This window comes from Oncorhynchus tshawytscha, linkage group LG05, assembly GCF_018296145.1.
Source record: "Oncorhynchus tshawytscha isolate Ot180627B linkage group LG05, Otsh_v2.0, whole genome shotgun sequence".
NCBI classification, from domain to species: Eukaryota; Metazoa; Chordata; class Actinopteri; order Salmoniformes; family Salmonidae; genus Oncorhynchus; species Oncorhynchus tshawytscha.
This window is the reverse complement of record NC_056433.1, coordinates 39,240,319-39,262,459: the sequence shown is the minus strand read 5'-3', so window position 1 is coordinate 39,262,459 and position 22,141 is coordinate 39,240,319. Positions and strand designations below refer to the sequence as shown.

Sequence of the window (22,141 nt, the reverse complement as noted above, 5' to 3'; positions counted from 1 at the left end):
GCAGTATTTTGTTATTTTGTGTGTTATTTATTAAATTATTAGCCCAGGACATGTTTTGTGTTATTACATACAGCCGGAAATAACGTTTGTATATCAGAGAGGCGGTAACTCACCAGCATTCCGAGCGGGAATGCGAATTCCCCGAATTGTTCGTACCCCCCATGGCAACTGAACTGATTCCAGAGGCTGATCTAAAACACTGCCAGCGGAGAATAGGTATTGGGAGTGGACTTCTAGTCCGACTCAGGAGGCGCGCACACCATCCACCGCTTCCGAGTATATTACTCGCTAATGTTCAGTCTCTGGATAATAAAGTAGATGAGCTCAGGGCGAGAATCTCCTTCCAGAGAGACATCAGGGATTGTAACATACTCTGTTTCACGGAAACATGGCTCTCTCAGGATATACTGTCTTTGTCCAATCAGCCAGTCCATACAGCCAGTCCATACAGTTCTCAGTATATCACACAGACAGGAATAAAGAACTCTCCGGGAAGAAGAAATGTGGGGGTGTAACACCAGCCTCGTCGCGGACACAGACGTCTTGCTTCCGGACAAGCTAAACACCTTCTTTGCCCACTTTGAGGATAACACAGTGCCACCGACGCGGCTTGCTACCAAAGAGATGACTATCGCCCCGTAGCACTCACTTATGTCATCATGAAGTTCTTTGAAGAGGCTATTGAAGGATCATATCCCCTCTACCTTACACTCTAGACCCAATTTAAAATAATCTCTCACTCAATGTCGACAAAACAAAGGAGCTGATCGTGGACTTCAGGAAACAGCAGAGGGAGCACGCCCCTATCCACAACGATGGGACCGCAGTGGAGCAGATGGAAAGCTTCAAGTTCCTCGGCATACACTTCACTGACGATCTGAAATGGTCCACCCACACAGCTAGTGTGTGAAGGAGGCGCAACAGTGCTTCTTCAAGGAGGCTGAAGAAATTTGGCTTGGCACCTAAAACCCTCACAAACTTTTACAGATGCACAATTGAGTGCCTCCTGTCGGGCTGTATAACTGCCTGGTACGCTATCAATCAGAAGGTGAGGTCAGTACAGGGGCACCGAGAAACTGAAAAACAGCTTCTATCTCAAGGCCATCAGACTGTTAAATAGCCATCACAAGGCAGCTTCCACCCGGTTACGTAACCCTGCACCTTAGATGCTGCTGCCCTATAGACATGAAATCACTGGTCACTTTAATAATGGAACACTAGCCACTATACTAATGTCTACATATTTTTGCTTTACTCATCTCATATGTGTATACTGTATTATATTCTACTGTATTTTAGTCTATGCCAGTCTGACATTGCTCATTCTAATATTTATATATTCCATTCTTTTACTTTTAAGTTGTGAGTATTGCGTGTATTGTTGTTAATTGTTAGATGTTACTGTACTGTTGGAGCTAGAAACACAAGCATTTCGCTACAACCCTCAATAACATAACATCTGCTAAACATGTGTATGTGTAACCGGTGTTATGGCTAGATAGTTGGCTGGGTGCACACTAATAGCGTTTCAACCTGTGACGTCACTCACTCTGAGACCTTGAAGTAGTTGTTTCCCTTGCTCTGCAAGGGCCGCGGCTTTTGTGGAGTGATAGGTAACAATGCTTCGAGGGAGGCAGTTGTTGATGTGTGCAGAGGGTCCCTGGTTCAGTGCGAGGAGAGGGACGGAAGGAACACTGTGACATTGATGCTGTTGATCCGGATCACTGGTTGCTGCGGAAAAAGAGGAGGTCAAAAAGGAGGGTGAGTGTAACCGGTGTAAAATGGCTAGCTAGTTAGCGCGTTGCACGCTAATAGTGTTTCAATCGGTGACGTCACTGGCTCTGAGACCTTGAAATGGTTGTTTCCCTTGCTCTGCAAGGGCCGCGGCTTTTGTGGAGCGATGGGTAATGGTGCTTCAAGGGTGACTGTTGGTGGAGCCCAAGTAGGGGCAAGGAGAGGGACAGAAGCAGAACTGTTACATATACAGTGGGAGAACAAGTATTTGATACACTGCCGATTTGGCTGGTTTTTCTACTTACGAAGCATGTAGAGGGCTGTAATTTTTATCATAGGTACACTTCAACTGTGAGAGACGGAATCTAAAACAAAAATCCAGAAAATCACATTGTATGATTTTTAAGTAATTCATTTGCATTTTATTGCATGACATAAGTATTTGATACATCAGAAAAGCAGAACTTAATATTTGGTACAGAAACCTTTTTTTGCAATTACAGAGATCATACGTTTCCTGTAGTTCTTGACCAGGTTTGCACACACTGCAGGATTTTGGCCCACTCCTCCATACAGACCTTCTCCAGATCCTTCAGGTTTCGGGGCTGTCGCTGGGCAATACGGACTTTCAGCTCCCTCCTTCAGCTACGCCACTCCAGGACCTTGAGATGCTTCTTACAGAGCCACTCCTTAGTTGCCCTGGCTGTGTGTTTCGGGTTGTTGTCATGCTGGAAGACCCAGCCACGACCAATCTTCAATGCTCTTACTGAGGGAAGGAGGTTGTTGGCCAAGATCTCACGATACATGGCCCCATCCATCCTCCCCTCATTACGGTGCAGTCGTGCTGTCCCCTTTGCAGAAAAACATCCCCAAAGAATGATGTTTCCACCTCCATGCTTCACAGTTGGGATGGTGTTCTTGGAGTTGTACTCATCCTTCTTCTTCCTCCATACACGGCAAGTGGAGTTTAGACCAAAAAGCTCTATTTTTGTCTCATCAGACCACATGACCTTCTCCCATTCCTCCTCTGGGTCATCCAGATGGTCATTGGCAAACTTCAGACGGGCCTGGACATGCGCTGGCTTGAGCAGGGGGACCTTGAGTGAGCTGCAGGATTTGAATCCATGACGGCGTAGTGTGTTACTAATGGTTTTCTTTGAGACTGTGGTCCCAGCTCTCTTCAGGTCATTGACCAGGTCTTGCCGTGTTGTTCTGGGCTGATCCCTCACCTTCCTCATGATCATTGATGCCCCACGAGGTGAGATCTTGCATGGAGCCCCAGACCGAGGCTGATTGACCATCGTCTTGAACTTTTGCCATTTTCTAATAATTGCGCCAACAGTTGTTGCTTTCTCACCAAGCTGATTGCCTATTGTCCTGTAGCCCATCCCAGCCTTGTGCAGGTCTACAATTGTATCCCTGATGTCCTTACACAGCTCTCTGGTCTTGGCCATTGTGGAGAGGTTGGAGTCTGTTTGATTGAGTGTGTGGACAGGTGTCTTTTATACAGGTAACAAATTCAAACAGGTGCAGTTAATACAGGTAATGAGTGGCGAACAGGAGGGCTTCTTAAAGAAAAACTCTGTGAAAAAGGTCTGTGAGAGACAGAATTCTTACTGGTTGGTAGGTGATCAAATCCTTATGTCATGCAATTAAATGCAAATTAATTACTTAAAAATCATACGTGATTTTCTGGATTATGTTTTAGATTCCGTCTCTCACAGTTGAAGTGTATCTATGATAAAAATTACAGACCTCTACATGCTTTGTAAGTAGGAAAACTTGCCAAATCGGCAGTCTATCAAATACTTGTTCTCCCCACTGTATGTGACAAATAAATTTGACTTGATTTAGATTTGGAACATCAAGGGAACTGTAGCCTACTGTTCAGATGGGTTAAATGGAAACTGACATGTGGACACTGACGATGGGTCTATAACATCTCACACATAGCCTTAATATTAACTCCTGCCGAATTAAGCATTTTTAGCATTAAATGTATACTAAATGTAAGCAAAATTTGGACTCTGGAACAGGAGTAGAGAAATATGATTTATTTCTTTCAGCATCTTGAGAGAATGTGAATGCTCAGTAAGATACTGTCTTTAACAGTGGAGGTTCCTCCTCCTCAGAAGAGGAGGACCATCATCCTCAGTGAATTTCATACAAATACAAATAGTGAAACATTAAAAAAGTTATCCTTTTTAGATAGAACTATACTAAATACATTAACATGTCACCAAATAATTGATAAAAATACATAGTTTTGCATTGAAGGTCTACAGTAGCCTCAGATGCACTCTGTAGGGTAGCACCATGGTGTAGCCAGAGGCCAGCTAGCTACTGTCCTCCTCTGGGTATATTGACTTCAAAACAAAAACTAGGAGGCTCATGGTTCTCACCCTCTTCCATAGACTTAAACAGTAATTATGACAACTTCAGGAGGACGTGCTCCAACTTATTAGAGCTCTCACAGCATGAACTGACATGTTGTCCACCCAATCAAATGATCAGAGAATGACTCTAGTACTGAAAGCATAAGATACAGCTAGCTAGCACTGCAGTGCATAAAATGTAGTGAGTAGTTGACTCAAAGAGAGAGAAAGATAATAGTTGAACAGTTTTAAACAAATTAATTTATTCCAAAATATTGAGAAGCAAGAGAGAGAGAGCTAACTGTATTTGGTTGACATGTTTTTGTTTTACTTTCACTTGCACTTAGCTGGCAAATGCAGCTAGCTAGTTTAGCCTACTCAAACAACCGGCTCAAACAGAGAGGGATGCTATGTTAGATAGATGGCTATCCAACACTGGAACTTTTCTAAGTCAAGGTAAGCTTTTGGTTTTATAAATGTATTGCCCCCGGGCCCGCCGGGTTAACTGCTAAACTGCTTTCTGACTGTACACTGTATTGCATGATTGTAGCGAGTTTACTAACGCGTTAGGTGTAGTAGCTATGTTGACCATGACGTTAACTAACGGTCATGATATGAAGGTTTGGCATGTAAAGTTTTTTTTGGTCACAGACAGCTGCTATGTTGTGCACTGAAGTCTTCAAGCGAAGAGAAAAGGTGAGAGGAGGAGAGCGCATAGATAGTTGCGAGAAGGAATTATATATACAACGAGCAAAGTGACCATGCTGTTTTTTGTGGCTGCTATGTAAGTCAACTGTGTTTACATGTGATCAGGGGTGCATTCATTCCACTGATTCTGTTGAAAAACGTTTCTTAAATGGAAGCGAACAGAACGAAACGGAGATAAATATACCTGAATTTGTCCAATAAAAACTCACATTTGGAACTGGTGGACTAATGATTACACCCTAGATCAGCTAGATGCAGGCAAGAGTGTGCAAGGCGGTATTGAATGCGTCACTGTCTGCCACCTTCATTAATCAAAAATCTCTCAACCTTTGCACCTATGTTGTAAACTTTCATTCATACTGTAGGCTAGGTTGTACCAAACACATGATGGGTACAGGTAAAATTTGAGTATCATGTAGTAGCCTAAACCTATTGATTTTACATTGAGCTGGGTGAATCGAATATCAATGACAGTAATACAATATGCTGTAATAGAAATAATAGCAATAAAAAATGATCATCCTCCCTCATCGTAAATGGCATGGACCACCACTGGTCTGTAAAAGGTGCTGTCTTTATCAGCATAATAAAAGCTGATAGTATTTGAACCACATAAAATATGCATCCCAGACAAACTGATTGCATTTTCTCCCCGGTCCCTTAACGTCTTTGCTCCGCATTCTATTGATTTATGACATTATTCTGGTGAGCAAGAGTTTATTTAGTCTTGTAGGGTAACATACAATGACAGATGAGAAGCTGCATGTATCTAATTATAGACAAGTTGATTACCAAATAGCCTACCAAAATGTCAGAAATGATATGCAGAAACATATCTAAATCAGGCCCATATCTAAATCACTTTATCACATGTAGTCGGGCAGTTGCTGATGGTTAATAGCAATTGCGGGCGGGTAAACAAATAGCTGACTCGCGCAGGGCTGCGGCGGTGATTACATTTTGTCAGCTAGTGATTGTCAAGCAAATAACTGCTGGTCTCAAGGTAATTGGCCGTTCATGAACACAAACACATTTAGCATCTCCTGGCTTCCACACCTACAAGCCACTGATCCAGACCTTTTGGAACATCTACTGTACATTTTAAAAAGTCTAATAAATCCATTTAAGATAGTCTACACCATCACAATAAATCCATTATTTATGTTAGACAGGTCTAAAGAAACATGATATGAAGAAAATGTAATCTATTTCAGAAGAACAGAATAGCATACTCTGAGTTTTCCTTATGTTATGCCCTGATCTGGATTTGCCATGATATGCCAAATGGCTGTGGGCTACATTAGTTCATTTAGCAGTCAAGATTTGCTTAGAATTCTGTGGCATTTTTTGATATTATTTTATAGTATGAAGAATATAATTGAACGTAGTTGAATAAAATAGAAAGAATGATTTCAAACGATTTCTGAGGGTGTGCGCGCACGCAGCTATTCTGTGTTGAGCTGTTAACAAAGAAACAGGTCGTCCTGTATGCTTAATTTAGAGTTATTTATGTGATACAAACGTTGGGGCTATATGTTTTGATTTGTATTACATTCTAAGACTGCATGACGCAACTCCAATGAAGATTGGAATAAAGTCACATGAAAGGCATGAGCTCTGCTTTGTTTCGTGCACTTCCTGCACACACTTCATCAGTTTCTCATTCACAATTTGACAAGCACTTAATAATGCCCAAGTTTCCTGGCGGCATCCGCCTAGTGTGGCCGTCATGCCTGGCAGTAATGCTTGGCTGTAATGCCATATAAAAAATGTCATTGCCTTTAGCGGACAGTGGCCGCTGTGCCCTTGGGCTGAATACATTGACGTCAGAGTGATTAGAGGGACAATAGTGTGCTGACCATCAGCAGCATCAGAGCTTGGAGAAGCTCAGTTACCGTGACAAAACGGTCAAGTGGAATTTGACTGCGGTCATGACTCTTTACTGCCGGTGTTATGGTAATATGGTCACCCTAACATCCCCTAGACCCGCGCGCCACTACTACAAACAATACCCCGTAATGTCAAAGTGTAATTATGTTTTTAGAAGTCAATAAGTATTCAAACCCTTTGTTATACCACACCTAAATAAGTAGTTCAATTCTGATTAACGAATCACATAATAAGTTGCATGGACTCACTCTGTGTACAATAATAGTGTTTAACATCATTTTTGAATGACTACCTTATCCCTGTACCCCACACATAGTTATCTGTAAAGTCCCTCAGTCGAGCAGTGAATTTCAAGTACAGATTCAATCACAAAGACTAGGGAGGTTTTCCAATAGCTCTCAAAGAAGGGAACCTATTGGTAGATGGGTAAAAATAATAAAAAGCAGACATTGAATAACCCTTTGAGCATGGTGAAGTTATTAATCACACTTTTGATTGCGTATCAATACACCTAGTCACTACAAAGACAGGCGTCCTTCCCAACTTGTTGCCGAAAAGGAAGGAAACCGCTTAGGGATTTCACCATGAAGCAAATGGTGACTTCAAAACAGTTACAGAGTTTAACAGCTGTGAAAGGAGAAAACTGAGGATGGGTCAACAACAATGTAGTTACGCCACAACACTAACCAAAATGACAGAGTGAAAAGAAGGAAGTCTGTACAAAATAAAACATATTCCAAACACGCATCCGGATTGCAATAAGGCATTCAATTGAAATTAATGGAAATTAAATTAACTTTACATTATATCCTGAATACAAAGTATTATGTTTGGAGCAAATCCAACACAACACACCACTGAGTATGACTTTTCAAATTGTGTCGTGACTTGACTTTGACATGAATCTGAAGACATTTATTTATGTAATCAACTATGTTTAATTGTTAGCCGGTTTAATGAATCACGCAACATCCGGGGCAACATAAGAGCGGTTCTTGAAAGAGTTACCATCTCCTGAATTAAACTTTAAAAGGTCCTATCACCTCTATAAACAGTCAACGTATTAATCATAACCTCGTATCATATCATCATTCTGAACAGTCGTAACCTCCTTCATCTACAAAAACCCAAGCCATACTTATGATTCAGTACTACACAAATTGGTTTAATTATTTATTTATGATCTAATTAAATGGGAACACAGGATAAACATACACACTTTGCACCGGTTATTGACTGAAGCCTTAATACACTGGTCCCTAGTGGAATGACAAAAACATGGCTGCTTGTTAAAGAAGCGATGGAGAGGGAGGGAGAGAGGGACAGAGACACTAAAAATTGGTACATTCAAAAACTACTCTCACCTACAGTAACCATATACTTTGCACACAAACCGCTGCCCGCTTTGAGTAAGAATATCAAGAATGTATTTACGTGAAATGCCTGGGTTCGACGGGGATCTCTCTCGGTGAATAGGGTAGTCTTGGAAAGGAAGTTGGGCCTTTTCGCGGCACGCTTGTAAGACTCTGATTGTCCAAAATGGTTCCGACAAGTCTTCTACTGTTGTCCGTCTCTGCAGTTGTCCGATATCCGGTGACTTGTCATGTAGTCCGGAACAGAACTACAGAGTTGACTTTCCTTCCATTCACTCTTGAAGAGGCTTCTTTGAAGATAGGCTAGGGGAGTGTATCGTCTCCACCTCGTGTCGAGATTCAAAGTTCAAACCACTTTAAACGTGCAGCTGCAGCTTCACATCTTTCTGGTCTGATGTGTTTTTTTCTTAACCCATCATTTATACAATTTGCTCAAAGAGGGCAGTTCCAACAGGTTAACATGCTCTCTGACCTCACTCAGTGCGGTGACTACTCACTGTGCAAAGTTATATATGTATTTAATCTCTTATAGCTTCTCAAATCACATCTATCTCTTAACAAAAACACTTTAATCATTGTTCATATTACATGCACAACACATTGTATGGAAACTTACAGTTTTCCTTTATGACGTTGTTAATGACCTCACAAAATAACCAACTAAATTAAATTTGACCATTCCCCACGTTCTATGTTAGAAATATTGTTGCAGTATTGATTTACAACAGGGCGTGAGTTGTTAAACCCCCCTCCCCTAGTTATTTCCTTCCCCCCCTCTAAGGTGAGAGGGTGTCTGATTGAAGTTAATCATTGCAAACCTGATCTGACCTATTTCGATTTTTGTGGACAGTCAAGACAATATTTTCAATCATGGTGGTGGCTGCATCATGTTATGGGTATGCAGGTCATTGGCAAGGAAATAAATGGAATAGAGCTAAGCACAGAAAAAAACAAATTGTATTTGTCATATGCGCCAAATACAACAGGTGTAGAGACCTCACCGTCAAATGCTTACTTACAACCCCTTAACCAACAATGCAGTTCAAGAAATAGATAAAAGAAAATATTAACTAAATAACCTGAAGTAAAATAAAAAATAAAAACTTTAAATAAAATCAAAAATGAACACAAAAAAATTACATAACAAAAACAAGGCTATATACAGGGGGTTCCGGTACCGATGTCAATGTGCGGGGTTACAGGTTAGTCGAGGTCATTTGTAAAGTGACTATGTATAGATAATAAACAGCGTGTAGCAGCAGTGTAGGGGGTCAATGTAAATAATCCGGGTGGCCATTTGATTAATTGTTACAGTCTTATGGCTTGGGGGTAGAAGCTGTTAAGGAGCCTTTTGGTCCTAGACTTGGCGCTTCGGTTTCGCTTGCCATGCGGTAGCAGAGAGAACGGTCTATGACTTGGGTGACTGGGGTCTTTGACAATGTTTTGGGCCTTCCTCTGACACCGCCTAGTATATAGGTCCTGGATGTCAGAAAGCTTGGCTCCAATGATGTACTGAGCCGTACGCACTACCCTCTGTAGCGCCTTGCGGTCAGATGCCGTGCAGTTTCCATACCAGGCGGTGCCATATCAGTCTACTTTCCAACAGACACTAGGAGACAAATTCACCTTTCAGCAGGACAATAACCTAAAACACAAGGCTAAATGTACACTGGAGTTGCTTACCAAGACAACATTGAATGTTCCTAAGTGGCCTAGTTATAGTTTAAAACGTAAATTGGCTTAGAAATCTATGGCAAGACTTGAAAATGCCTGTCTAGCAATGATCAATAACCAACTTGACAGAGCTTGAAGAATTTTAAAAAGAATAATGCTCACATATTGTACAATCCAGTTGTGCAAAGCTCTTACAGACTTACCCAGAAAGACTCTCAGCTGGAATCGTGATTCTCAAATGTAATGAAATTCATGTTTAATTTTTTATATATTTTTTCCTTCCACTTTGACATTACAAAGTATTTTGTGTAGATTGTTGACAAAAAAGTACAGAAATACATTTTTATCCCACCTTGTAACACAACAAAATGTGGAAAAAGTCAAGGGGTGTGAACACTTTCTGAAGGCCCTGCACACAGAGTCACACAGAGACACACACACGGCCACACAAACACATGTTTGTGCGTGTATGGGTTAAGTGTTTATGGGTTAAGGTGTTTGAGATGTTGAATTTAGATTTGGAAACAGAGTGAAAGTGAGAGAAGCAGGGGATAGGATAAAGAGGGGAGAGGAGGACACACTGTGCTCAGTAGAGCATATATAAGAGTGTGTTGACGTGTCCCTTTAGTCAGGAAATACCATGGCAGCTCCAGGACTGTCAGGCACTACTCCTCAGAGACCCATACTGTCACCCGTTCCTCTCCTCCACCTCTCTTTTTCCTCTACTTGTCTACCCCAAAAAACCTTCCCTTTCTCTACCCACTCTTTCCTTCCTCTCGTCTATCCCCTCACCTCTCCTTCTCTCCTAACCCCCCAACCCTCCTCTATCAATTCCCCTCTTCTCCTCTCTTCCCCTTCTGTATTTTTCTCTCCCTCTCATCTCCTTTCCCCCTCTACTCCTCCCTTTCCTCTCAGCACTGTCGAGACAGGACATCTGTACATGCCCAACACTGATCTTAACAGACATCTGTTCAACCCCTCACTATGAGACAGGAAGAGATAGGATTGGGAAAATGCTACAAACTCAAGATTGAATTATGCAAGAGCTCTAGAGCAGAATCAAAATGGAGGATGTCAACAGCAACACAAATATTTGACCCTGCTGGTCATCTATGAACATTTGAACATCTTTGCCATGTTCTGTTATTATCTCCACCCGGCACAGCCAGAAGAGGACTGGCCACCCCTCATAGCCTGGTTCCTCTCTAGATTTCTTCCTGGGTTCTGGCCTTTCTCGGGAGTTTTTCCTAGCCACCGTGCTTCTACACCTGCATTGCTTGCTGTTTGGGGATTTAGGCTGGGTTTCTGTACAGCACTTTGTGACATCAGCTGATGTAAGAAGGGCTTTATAAATACATTTGATTTGATTTGACAAATACCCAGTGAAATAGCACAGTATCTTACAAATACTTTAACCCCATGCTGAAGAGGCCTACTAAATAAGATAGTGATTCACATCCTTCCTCCTTCACACCTGCGGTTACTGAAGCCACCAGGTGTGGATGAAGCCCAGAGGTGACTAAGAGGCTATTATAGCTATGTCCATTCCACCACAAGCCGTTGTGACAGTGTGACGAGGAGAAGAGGCTGGTGTTGACACTCACAGTTCGATGGCTTTGTTCCACATGATGACGTAGCCTGAGAGTGTGAAGGACTCCACGTTGACGATGTGGATGTTTCCTTTCTCTGTGCCGATGTACAGCCATTTACTTTGGAAGGGCAGGTGGACGAACGTGATCCTGGAGGATGGAGAGAAATGAGAAAGTTTATGTAGGAGTTAAGAGACACAGAGAAATAGAGACACAGAGAGGTAGTAAAAGTGGTAGCATTAGACAAAGAGAGAGAAAAAGAGAAAGACAGAAGTGTTTTGCTGATGATATCCTATTGCATTTAAAACACAGAAACTGTGCAGTTTAAGAATCTTCCTTGTTTTCTACAGTGAGCTAATAATGCTGAGCTGAGACCAAGGTGACGGTGGAGGTGTATAAAACTCTATTCGGCACCTAATTACCGGACTGATACGAGAGAAGAGGACTGAACCAGAACACATTACCCTTCCTTCCATGCTCTCCATTTATCCATCTGTGTCATCTTCATTCTTTCATCAATTTGTCCAATAATTCCACTCGTCCTTCAACCATCAATTAATCCATTCATCCATCTCTCTATGTGAAGTTTAATGAACGGTCAAAAGCTTTTGAAACCTACATCAGTCTCTACCTGAGTCAGCCTCTACCCCCAAGCCATAGGACTCCTAATAGGACTCCTAAATACTCATGACTGCTAAATAGTTCATTAATGTTTACCTAAACTATCTGCACTGAACCTATCTTGCACAGACTCTATGCACAATCACAAGACTACACACTACCATATACATATTTACACACACTGCACTGACACTCTCACACAAAACCCATGCACATTCACTGCATACGCACATGCATACATAACACACACATGCATACCGACAACACAAACACACATACCTCCACCTTACCTGTCACCCTAGACCCACTTCGATTTGCTTACCACCCCAATAGGTCCACAGACAATGCAATCGCCATCACACTGCACACTGCCTTATCCCATCTGGACCAGAGGAAAACCTATGTAAGAATGCTGTTTATTGACTATAGCTCAGTATTCAACACCATATTACCCTCCAAGATCATCATTAAGCTCGAGGCCCTGGGTCTGAACCCCACACAGACACCCACACAGACAGTGTGGTGAAGAAGGCGCAACATCGCCTCTTCAACCTCAGGAGGCTGAAGAAATTTGGCTTGTCACCTAAAACCTAACAAACTTTTACAGATGCACAATTAAGAGCATCCTGTCGGGCTGTATCACCGCCTGGTATGACAACGGCACCTCCCACAATCACAGGGCTCTCCAGAGGGTGGTGCGGTCTGCACAAAGCATCACAGAGGGCAAACTGCCCGCCCTCCAGGACACCTACAGCACCCGATGTCATAGGAAGGCCAAAAAGAGCATCATGGACAACAACCACCCGAGCCACCACCTGTTCATCCCTCTATCATCCCGAAGGCAAGGTCAGTACAGGTGCATCAAAGCTGGGACTGGGAAACTGAAAAACAGCTTCTTTCTCAAGGCCATCAGACTGTTAAATAGCTGCCTACAATACACAGACTTGAAATCATTAGCCACTTTAATAAATGGAACACTCGTCACTTTAATAATGTTTGCATATCTTGCATTACTCATCTCATATGTATATACTGTACTCTACACTATATCTTAGTCTATGCCGCTCTGACATTGCTCATCCATATATTTATATATTCTTAATTCCATTCCTTTACTTAGATTTGTGTGTATTAGGTATTTGTTGTGAAATTGTTAGATATTACTGCACTGTCGGAACTAGAAGAACAAGCATTTCGCTACACCCGCAATATCAAATGCTAAACCTGTGTATGTGACCAATACAATTTGATTTGATACCAACACAACACAAACACACATACACACCTTTGCACTCATCATATGCTGCTGCTACTCTGTTCTTTATTTTACTCTAATTATTATCGATCCGGATGCCTAGTCACTTTATCCTGCCTTCATGTACATCATATCTACCTCAAATACCTCCTACCCCTGCACACTGATCTGGTACTGGTACTCCCTGTATATAGCTCTGTATAGTTTGGAAGGGGTCATAAGCAAGCATTTCATGGTTAAGTCTACACCCGTTGTATTCGACGGATATGACATACAATTTGATTTGACCTATGACCTAATGGTCATCTAACCCCACTAGTTATTTTGACCTGGAATCAGCACTGTCTTTATAAAAAGCCAGTCTTCAGTCCTCCTAATGGTACATGAATAAAACAGGACCAAAGTAGGTCAAACCGGTCATCCAATCAGGACTAATATACCTGAACCAAGCACTTCTGATCAGAACCACACAATTCATTTTTTACTTAACCTTTATTTAACTAGGCAAGTCAGTTTAGAACAAATTCTTATTTTACAATGACGGCATACACCGGCCAAACCCTCCCCTAATCTGGACGATGCTCGGCTAATTGTGCGCCGTCCTATGGGACTTCCGATCACGGCTGGTTGTGATACAGCCCAGGATCGAACCAGGGTCTGTAGTGATGCCTCTAGCACTGAGATGCAGTGCCTTAGACCACTATGCCACTCAGGAGACAAGGGAAGGAGGGTAAGGAAAGAGGAGAGAAAGGATGATGGGAGGAAGAAGAATAGCATCATTGTGGGGTAAGCTGACGGGTGCGTATCTCATGGTGAATGTAGAGGATTCAAGCCCAAATCTGATCCAAAAATGCCCTTCAAAAATGCACACTGCAGCCATTTCAGAGCTTTAACATGAGAATCATGGGCATGACGCATCACACCATCCCTAGATCATTCATCATCATCCATGTCCTATCTCTCCCTCTTTCTCTCTCTCACCCCTAATGTTGACCTTAAATTTCACATGTGGAGCCATATTTTCAAATGTATTACATTTAGAGTTCACATGTTAACATGTGAGGAGAGTAACATGAGAATAACATGAAAAACAATGAAAAAATATTCACATGTTGGGGTGAAATGGTGTTATATTCCTCACGTGAAAAGGTGGGGTTTTAAGATGTTGTAGTAGCAATGTTTCCACATGTGGAATTGCAAATTCATTAATGCCATTCTGTAAAAAAAGGTTACTTAGCTTACCTGACTACTATAATTGAAGTGAGTAAAACATTTTAAAATCTTATTTCTGAGCCATTCACTCCATTATTATTGTAGTCCTCCATGGTGTTGCATTGATATACATGTGTACTTAGCACTACCACTAGGGAGAGGCATTCGGGAGTGTTCCTGCTGCAGGCATGCTCCTCTCTTCGTCATACATTTTAAAAGGTTACTTTGTATGACATTTGTATCTAATGGTTGCAAGCTAATTGTTAACCGCTAGCTATCTCAGTGATAGGCGATAGCTAGCCTTGCATTTTGCCTTAGCTAGCTAATGGCTTCTGTTATTGAGCTGTCTATTTGTTTTTGTTACTTTTGATACACAGGCCTAAAGGTTTTAATGTATTTTAAAATGTGTGAATGTGTTTGCTATTGGAATGAATGTAAAACACATACTTTTACATAATCTATACAGCTACAAAAAAAACTGACATTGAGGTTAAAGAAAGTGTGCTTAATCAATTTACCAGATTTGACTAACCGTTACCTTGGACGAAATCAGACGTCAATATTAATTGTTATGGTTTTTATATAAAATTCTTAAAAAACAGTTACATTTGAGCAAATTTGGAATTTGTGATTAATCGTGATTAATTGTGATTAATCACAGCAAGTCCTGCGATTCATTGGATAAAATGTTTAAACGTTTGACATCCCTAATTTTGAATTGAACCGTCAATATACTGAGATTGAGAGAAATGTATAATAAATGTAGTTGGGGCTCCCGAGTGGCACAGCGGTCTAAGGCACTGCATCTCTCACTACAGACCCTGGCTCAATTCCAGGCCTTATCACAACTGGCCATGATTCGGAGTCCCATTTGGAGTCCCATAGCGCACAATTTGCCCAGAGTCGTTGTGGTTTGGCCGGGGTAGGCCATCATTGTAAATAAGAATTTGTTCTTAAACTGACTTGCCTAATTAAATGAAGGTAAAAAAAGAGAAACTCAGAGTCATTCCTCTTGTCTAATGTTTAAGACATTGGCTGCTCCCATGGGAGACCCAGGTTCTAATCCCACCGGTTATGAAAGCAGATGTGAAATTTAGAATATCATGTGAAATGTTGGGAAACTATGTGTCTCTGAATGGTGAGAAATGTCAGAAAACAAAAAATGTTCTTCTTGAAGTTACATGTTTTTTTCCCATTTTTTTCCCTTCAAATAAACGTGAAAAATTTGAGTTCTCTCTCTCTCTTTCTGTCCAAGTTCTTTTCAGTTGGCATAAGAGCCCCTAAAGCAATCATGTCCCATAGGCTCTGCTCATCCCTGCCTTTCCCTGACTAGTCCCCAATGACGTATGACACACAACTCAAGAACACATCATCATCTGGTTCTGTAGTACTGGATACACACATCACACCCACACAAACAGCTCTCACACATGCACACAGCTGTACACACAGCTCTCCCTCTCCTTTTCCTCCTCTCCAATCTTCCCCTCTCCCTTTCTCTCTTTCTCTTCCTGTGTCCATCTTACGGATTCCCTTTTTCACTGCACCACAAACCCAATCCCCCTCCTCCATGTGTTTTTCTCCCTCTCCCTCTCGGTCTGTCTCTCAGTATCTTTCTGGCTGAAAGGCAGTAGTGAGAAGCAATGCATACTGTCAGACTGTACACACACACACACACACACACACACACACACACACACACACACACACCTGAGTAGAGCTGGTGCTTGTCTCCGCTCCACTGCTCTGCAGTACCATGAATATATTCATGGGGTTGAGGAGAGGCGTCGGGCTGCTCGACATGCATCACATACACATACACATACACATACACACACCCACATACACAAACACACAATCGCAAAGCATGAGAACACTTTCGCACACCAATATACTTACATACCAAAACCCAATCGCTCATTCATGCATACACACTTGTTCACACACACACACAACAGACGCACACATGCATATCTAGTCATGACAGCTAGTGGCGTTATCACATAGCCATTAGGTGGGAGGCAATTGATTTCAGGTGTTGTGCCATAGACCTATCTGCACTATCAGATGTGACTGTGTGTGTGTGTGTGTGTGTGTGTGTGTGTGTGTGTGTGTGTGTGTGTGTGTGTGTGTGTGTGTTTTTGCATACATAGCATATTGTGTGTGTGTGTGTGTGTGTGTGTGTGTGTGTGTGTGTGTGTGTGTGTGTGTGTGTGTGTGTGTGTGTGTGTGTGTGTGTGTGTGTGTTAGCATGCATAGCATATTGTATGTGTGTGTGTGTGTGTGTACAGTGGCTTGCGAAAGTATTCACCCCCGTGGCATTTTTCCTATTTTGTTGCCTTACGACCTAGAATTAAAATACATTTTGGTGGGTTTGTATCATTTGATTTACACAACATGCCTACCACTTTGAAGATGCTGTGAAACAAACAAGAAATAAGACAAAAACACAGACAACTTGAGCGTGCATAACTATTCACCCCCCCAAAGTCAATACTTTGTAGAGCCACCTTTTGCAGCAATTAACAACTGCACGTCTCTTGGGATATGTCTCTAAAAGCTTGGTACATCTAGCCACTGGGATTGTTGCCCATTCTTCAAGGCACACTGCTCCAGCTCCTTCAAGTTGGATGTTTTTTTTTCTATTCCTTTATTTAACTGCCCTGTTGGTGCCCCTTGCTTAGTGGTGTTGCAGACTCTGGGGACTTTCAGAACAGGTGGATATATATACTGAGATCATGTGACAGATCATGTGACACTTAGATTGCACACAGGTGGACTTTATTTAACTAATTATGTGACTTCTGAAAGTAATTGGTTGCACCAGATCTTATTTAGGGGCTTCATAGCAAAGGAGGTGAATACATATGCACGCACCAATTTTACATAAAAGTAATTTTTTTCATTAGCATTACATGAAATCCAAATAAAAATCCATTTAAATTACAGGTTGTAATGCAACAAAATAGGAAAAATGCCATGGGGGATGAATACTTTTGCAAGGCAAAAGATAACTAATCGAGGGTTCCCCTGGCACACACTTAACGACATCCTCAGGGTTGATTGGAAAGGAAAAGTAAGGAACATAATTGCACATGAGTTTGTCTAAGTGCTTTTACATCTCGCAAGTGCCTATCATATCTAGAAGATGCTTCTCAAGGATGATTCCAGCTTTAAAGGTGCTACACCTAGAATTTCTCAGAATTTCTCCCGTATGTGAAAGCTAGGTGAATTGCAACAGCGCCTCGGCTGCATTCAAAACAAATCTCCCCCTCCCCATAACATGGCAGAGACGTTCGGCTTTGGTCCACCAGCTTCAAACAACAAAAACAATATATTTTGTTTTTGACAACATATTTCACACTGATTTAGATGGTACAATGATTCTCACATAAATGAAATTGAGCGAACGGTGTAGAAGTTTTGCAACCAGGAAATTACAGAGTGATTTCTAATAGATAACACAGCCAAAGTCAAAACAGCTTTCCATTTTGACAACAGATGGTTTCACTCCAGAGGAAATAGATGTCATTCCAGGGGACAGAGACCATTAATAACCTTCTATAATGAACTTATTAGACTTATCTTATCCTGTTGCAATATGTATCTTTTTAAGTGGTTCGGAGTGCAATTTATACATATTCATTCTCCCACGTCTGGTTGCTCATTCTCGGCAGGTGACCATTGATTGCTCTGGCGACCTCTGGGTCTGTCTCTGCCACCTGGGGAGGTTCTGGTTCTTTTACCTGGCGCTAGTCAATCAATCAAATGTATTTATAGAGCCCTTTTTACATCAGCACTGTCACAAAGAAACCGAGCCTAAAACTCCAGAGAGCAAGCAATGCAGATGTAGAGGCTTGTTGGCTAGGAAAAACTCCATAAAAAGGCAAGAACCTACTGATGGTGCAAGTAGATAATGGGGACTGGCTGTGGTGCTCCCATTCCTGGTTCTCACTCCTTGCATTAGACCATTCATCCCCTTGGTCCCTCTCTGTCTGTCCTATCAGTTTCACTCATCCTGACCGATTGGCGTATGTCATCCACCTTGGGTCAGTGGTGCCTCTTTTCACCCTGCCTCCAATTCAAATTGGCCTGTCTCACATCGAACAAGACCCGATCGACTCATCTGTCTCAGTGGTCAGTTTCTCAAACCCCATCGTTGGCTATGTTGTGCGGTATACTCAGAAAACTCTCCAATGGAACACCTCTTGAGTGGCGCCTCGTCTCCCGTGGCTTTGGCTGTGGATAGGTTGTGGCTTCCCACTGGGTGAGCACGAGTGTGCTTCGGTCTCCTCCATCACTGGAGGACTGTGACCCACTGAATGGGAGGGAGCCAAAGAATCGGCTGCCACATCCAAGGAAGGCAGCAGGTGCGCAAATGATCTACTCCCGACTCGGGCATATAGTGGCGAAAAATAACAGTACTTTCGAGTCTCCGTATTTGGAATGAGTAGCCTACACTTTAAATCACTTTAAAGAGGATCCATTATTGATGTTCAGAACTGATGGTTGGAAGCATTTTTACAGTGGTCAGAAACTTCTGAAAGTGACACAACAGTGGTGGTTTCTCTAATGACTGCCTCGCCTGGTACACTAACTACTTCTCAGATAGAGTTCAGTGAGTCCAATCAGAGGGCCTGTTGTCCGGGCCTCTGGCAGTCTCTATAGGGGTGCCACAGGGCTCAATTCTCGGGCCGACTCTTTTCTCTGTATATATCAATGATGTTGCTCTTGCTGCGGGTGATTCTTTGATCCACCTCTATCGAGACGACACCATCTGTATACATCGGCAAACAAACCCTCCTTCCGTGGGCTCCAACTGCTCTTAAATGCTAGTAAAACGAAATGCATGCTCTTCAACCGATCGCTGCCCGCACCTGCCCGCACAACTAGCATCACTACTCTGGATGGTTCTGACTGAGAATATGTGGACTACAAATACCTAGGTGTCTGGCAAGACTGTAAACTCTCCTTCCAGACTCACATTAAGCATCTCCAATCCAAAGTTAAATCTAGAATCAGCTTCTAATTTTTCAACAAAGCCTCCTTCACTCATGCTGCCAAACATACCCTCGTAAAACTGACTATCCTATCGATCCTTGACTTCGGCGATGTCGTTTACAAAACAGCCTCCAACACTCTGCTCAGCAAATTGGGTGCAGTCTATCACAGTGCCATCCATTTTGTCACCAAAGCCCCATATACTACCCACCACTGCGACTTGTATGCTCTCGTTGGCTAGATATTCGTCGCCAAACACACTAGCTCCAGGTCATCTATACGTCTTTGCTAGGTAAAGCTCCGCCTTATCTCAGCTCACTGGTCACCATAGCAACACCAACCCGTAGCACGTGCTCCAGCAGGTACATTTCACTGGTCATCCCCAAAGCCAATTCCTCCTTTGGCCGCCTTTCCTTTCAGTTCTCTGCTGCCATTGACTGGAACGAATTGCAAAAATCACTAAAGTTGGAGACATATCTCCCACACCAACTTTAAGCGTCAGCTGTCAGAGAAGCTTACCGATCACTGCAGCTGTACACAGCCCATCTGTAAATAGCCCATCCAACCAACTACTTACCTCATCCCCGTATTTGTTTTGGTTTTTCTACTCTTTTGCACACCAATATTTCTACTTTCACATCCTCATCTGCACATTTATCAATCCAGTGTATTTTGCTAAATTGTAATTACCTCGCCACTATTGGCCTATTTATTGCCTTATCTCCTTACTTCATTTGCACACACTGTATACAGATTTTTCTATTGTGTTATTGACTGTACGTTTGTTTATCCCATGTGTTACTTGTTGTTTTTGTCGCACTGCTTTGCTTTAAATTGGCCAGGTCGCAGTTGTAAATGAGAACTTGTTCTCAACTGGCCTACCTGGTTAAATAAAGATGAAGTAAAAAAAATAAAACACAATGCTCCATAATGACAAAGCAAAAACTGTGTTTTTTTTGTGTGCAAATTTATATATATATAAAAAAATGTAATGTCAATAAGTATTCAGACCCTTTACTCAGTACTTTGTTGAAGCACCTTTGGCAGCGATTACAGCCTCAAGTCTTCTTAGGTATGACGCTACAAGCTTGGCACACCTGTATCTGGGGAGTTTCTCCCATTCTTCTCTGCAGATCCTTTCAAGCTCTTTCACATTGGATGGGGAGCATCGCTGCGTAGCTATTTTCAGGTCTCTCCAGAGATTTTCGATTTGGTTCAAGTCTGGGCTCTGGCTGGGCCACTCAAGGACATTCAGAGAATTGTCCCAAAGCCACTCCTACATTGTCTTGACTGTGTGCTTAGGGTCATTGTCCTGTTGGAAGGTGAACCTTCACACCAGTCTGAGGTCCTGAGTGGTCTGGAGCTGGTTTTATCAAGGGTTCCTCTGTACTTTGCTCCGTTCATCTTTCCTTCAAACCTGACTAGTCTCCCAGTCCCTGTCTCTGAAAACACCAATGCTGCCACCACCATGCTTCACCGTAGGGATGGTGCCAGGTTTCCTCCAAATGTTACGCTTGGCATTCAGGCCAAAGAGTTCAATATTGTTTTCATCAGACCAGATAATCTTGTTTCTGATGGTCTGAGAGTCCTTTAGGTGCCTCTTGTCAAACTCCAAGCGGGCTGTGATGTGCCTTTTACTGAGTAGTGGCTTCCGTCTGCCAACTCTACCATAAAGGCCTGATTGGTAGAGAAGTGCAGAGATGGTTGTCCTTCTGGAAGGTTCTCCCATCTCCACAGAGGAACTCAGCTCTGTCATAGTGCCAATCAGGTTTTGGTCAACTCCCTGACCAAGGCCCATCTCCCCCGATTGCTCAGTTTGGCCTGGCGGCCAGCTCTAGGAAGAGTCTTGGTGGTTCTAAACTTCTTCCATTTAAGAATGATGGAGGCCACTGAGTTCTTGGAGACCTTCAATGCAGCAGACATTTTTTGTTACCCTTCTCTAGGTCTGTGCCTCGACACAATCCTATCTTGGAGCCCTACGGACAATTCCTTCGACCTCCTGGTTTGATTTTTGTTCTGACATGCACTGTCAACTGTGGGACCTTATATAGACAGGTGTGTGCCTTTCCAAATCATGTCCAATGAATTTAAATTTACCACAGGCGGACTCCAATCAAGTTGTAGAACCATCTCAAGGATGATCAATGGAAACAGGATGCACCTGAGCTCAATTTTGAGTCTCATAGCAAATGGTCTGAATACTAACATTTGAAGTCGGAAGTTTACATACACTTAGGTTGGAGTCATTAAAACTTGTTTTTCAACCACTCCACAAATTTATTGTTAACAAACTATAGTTTTGGCAAGTTGGTTAGGACATCTACTTTGTGCATAACACAAGTAATTTTTCTAACAATTGTTTACAGACAGATCATTTCACTTATAATACACTTTATCACAATTCAAGTGGGTCAGAAGTTTACATACACTAAGTTGACTGTGCCTATAAACAGCTTGGAAAATTCCAGAAAATTATGTAATGGCTTTAGAAGCTTCTGATAGGCTAATGGGCATCATTTGAGTCAATTGGAGGTGTACCTATGGATGTATTTCAAGGCCTACTTTCAAACTCAGTGCCTCTTTGCTTGACATCATGGGAAAATCAAAATAAATCAGCCAAGACTTCAGCCCCAAAACTTGTAGACCTCCACAAGTCTGGTTCATCCTTGGGGGCAATTTCTAAACGCCTGAAGGTTCCAATGGCTTAAG

At 42.2% G+C, this 22,141-nt stretch overlaps 1 protein-coding gene across 3 annotated transcripts in view; it reads right to left on the bottom strand.

The window, feature by feature from the left end:
- stxbp5a (syntaxin binding protein 5a (tomosyn)) overlaps positions 1-22,141 on the bottom strand; it is a 157,198-nt gene that overhangs the window by 69,672 nt on the left and 65,385 nt on the right. For all 3 annotated transcript variants that reach the window (XM_042321893.1, XM_042321894.1, XM_042321895.1), the window contains exon 5: positions 11,359-11,493. In XM_042321893.1, the coding sequence (XP_042177827.1) occupies positions 11,359-11,493 (135 nt within the window). The remainder of the gene's footprint in view (positions 1-11,358; positions 11,494-22,141) is intronic.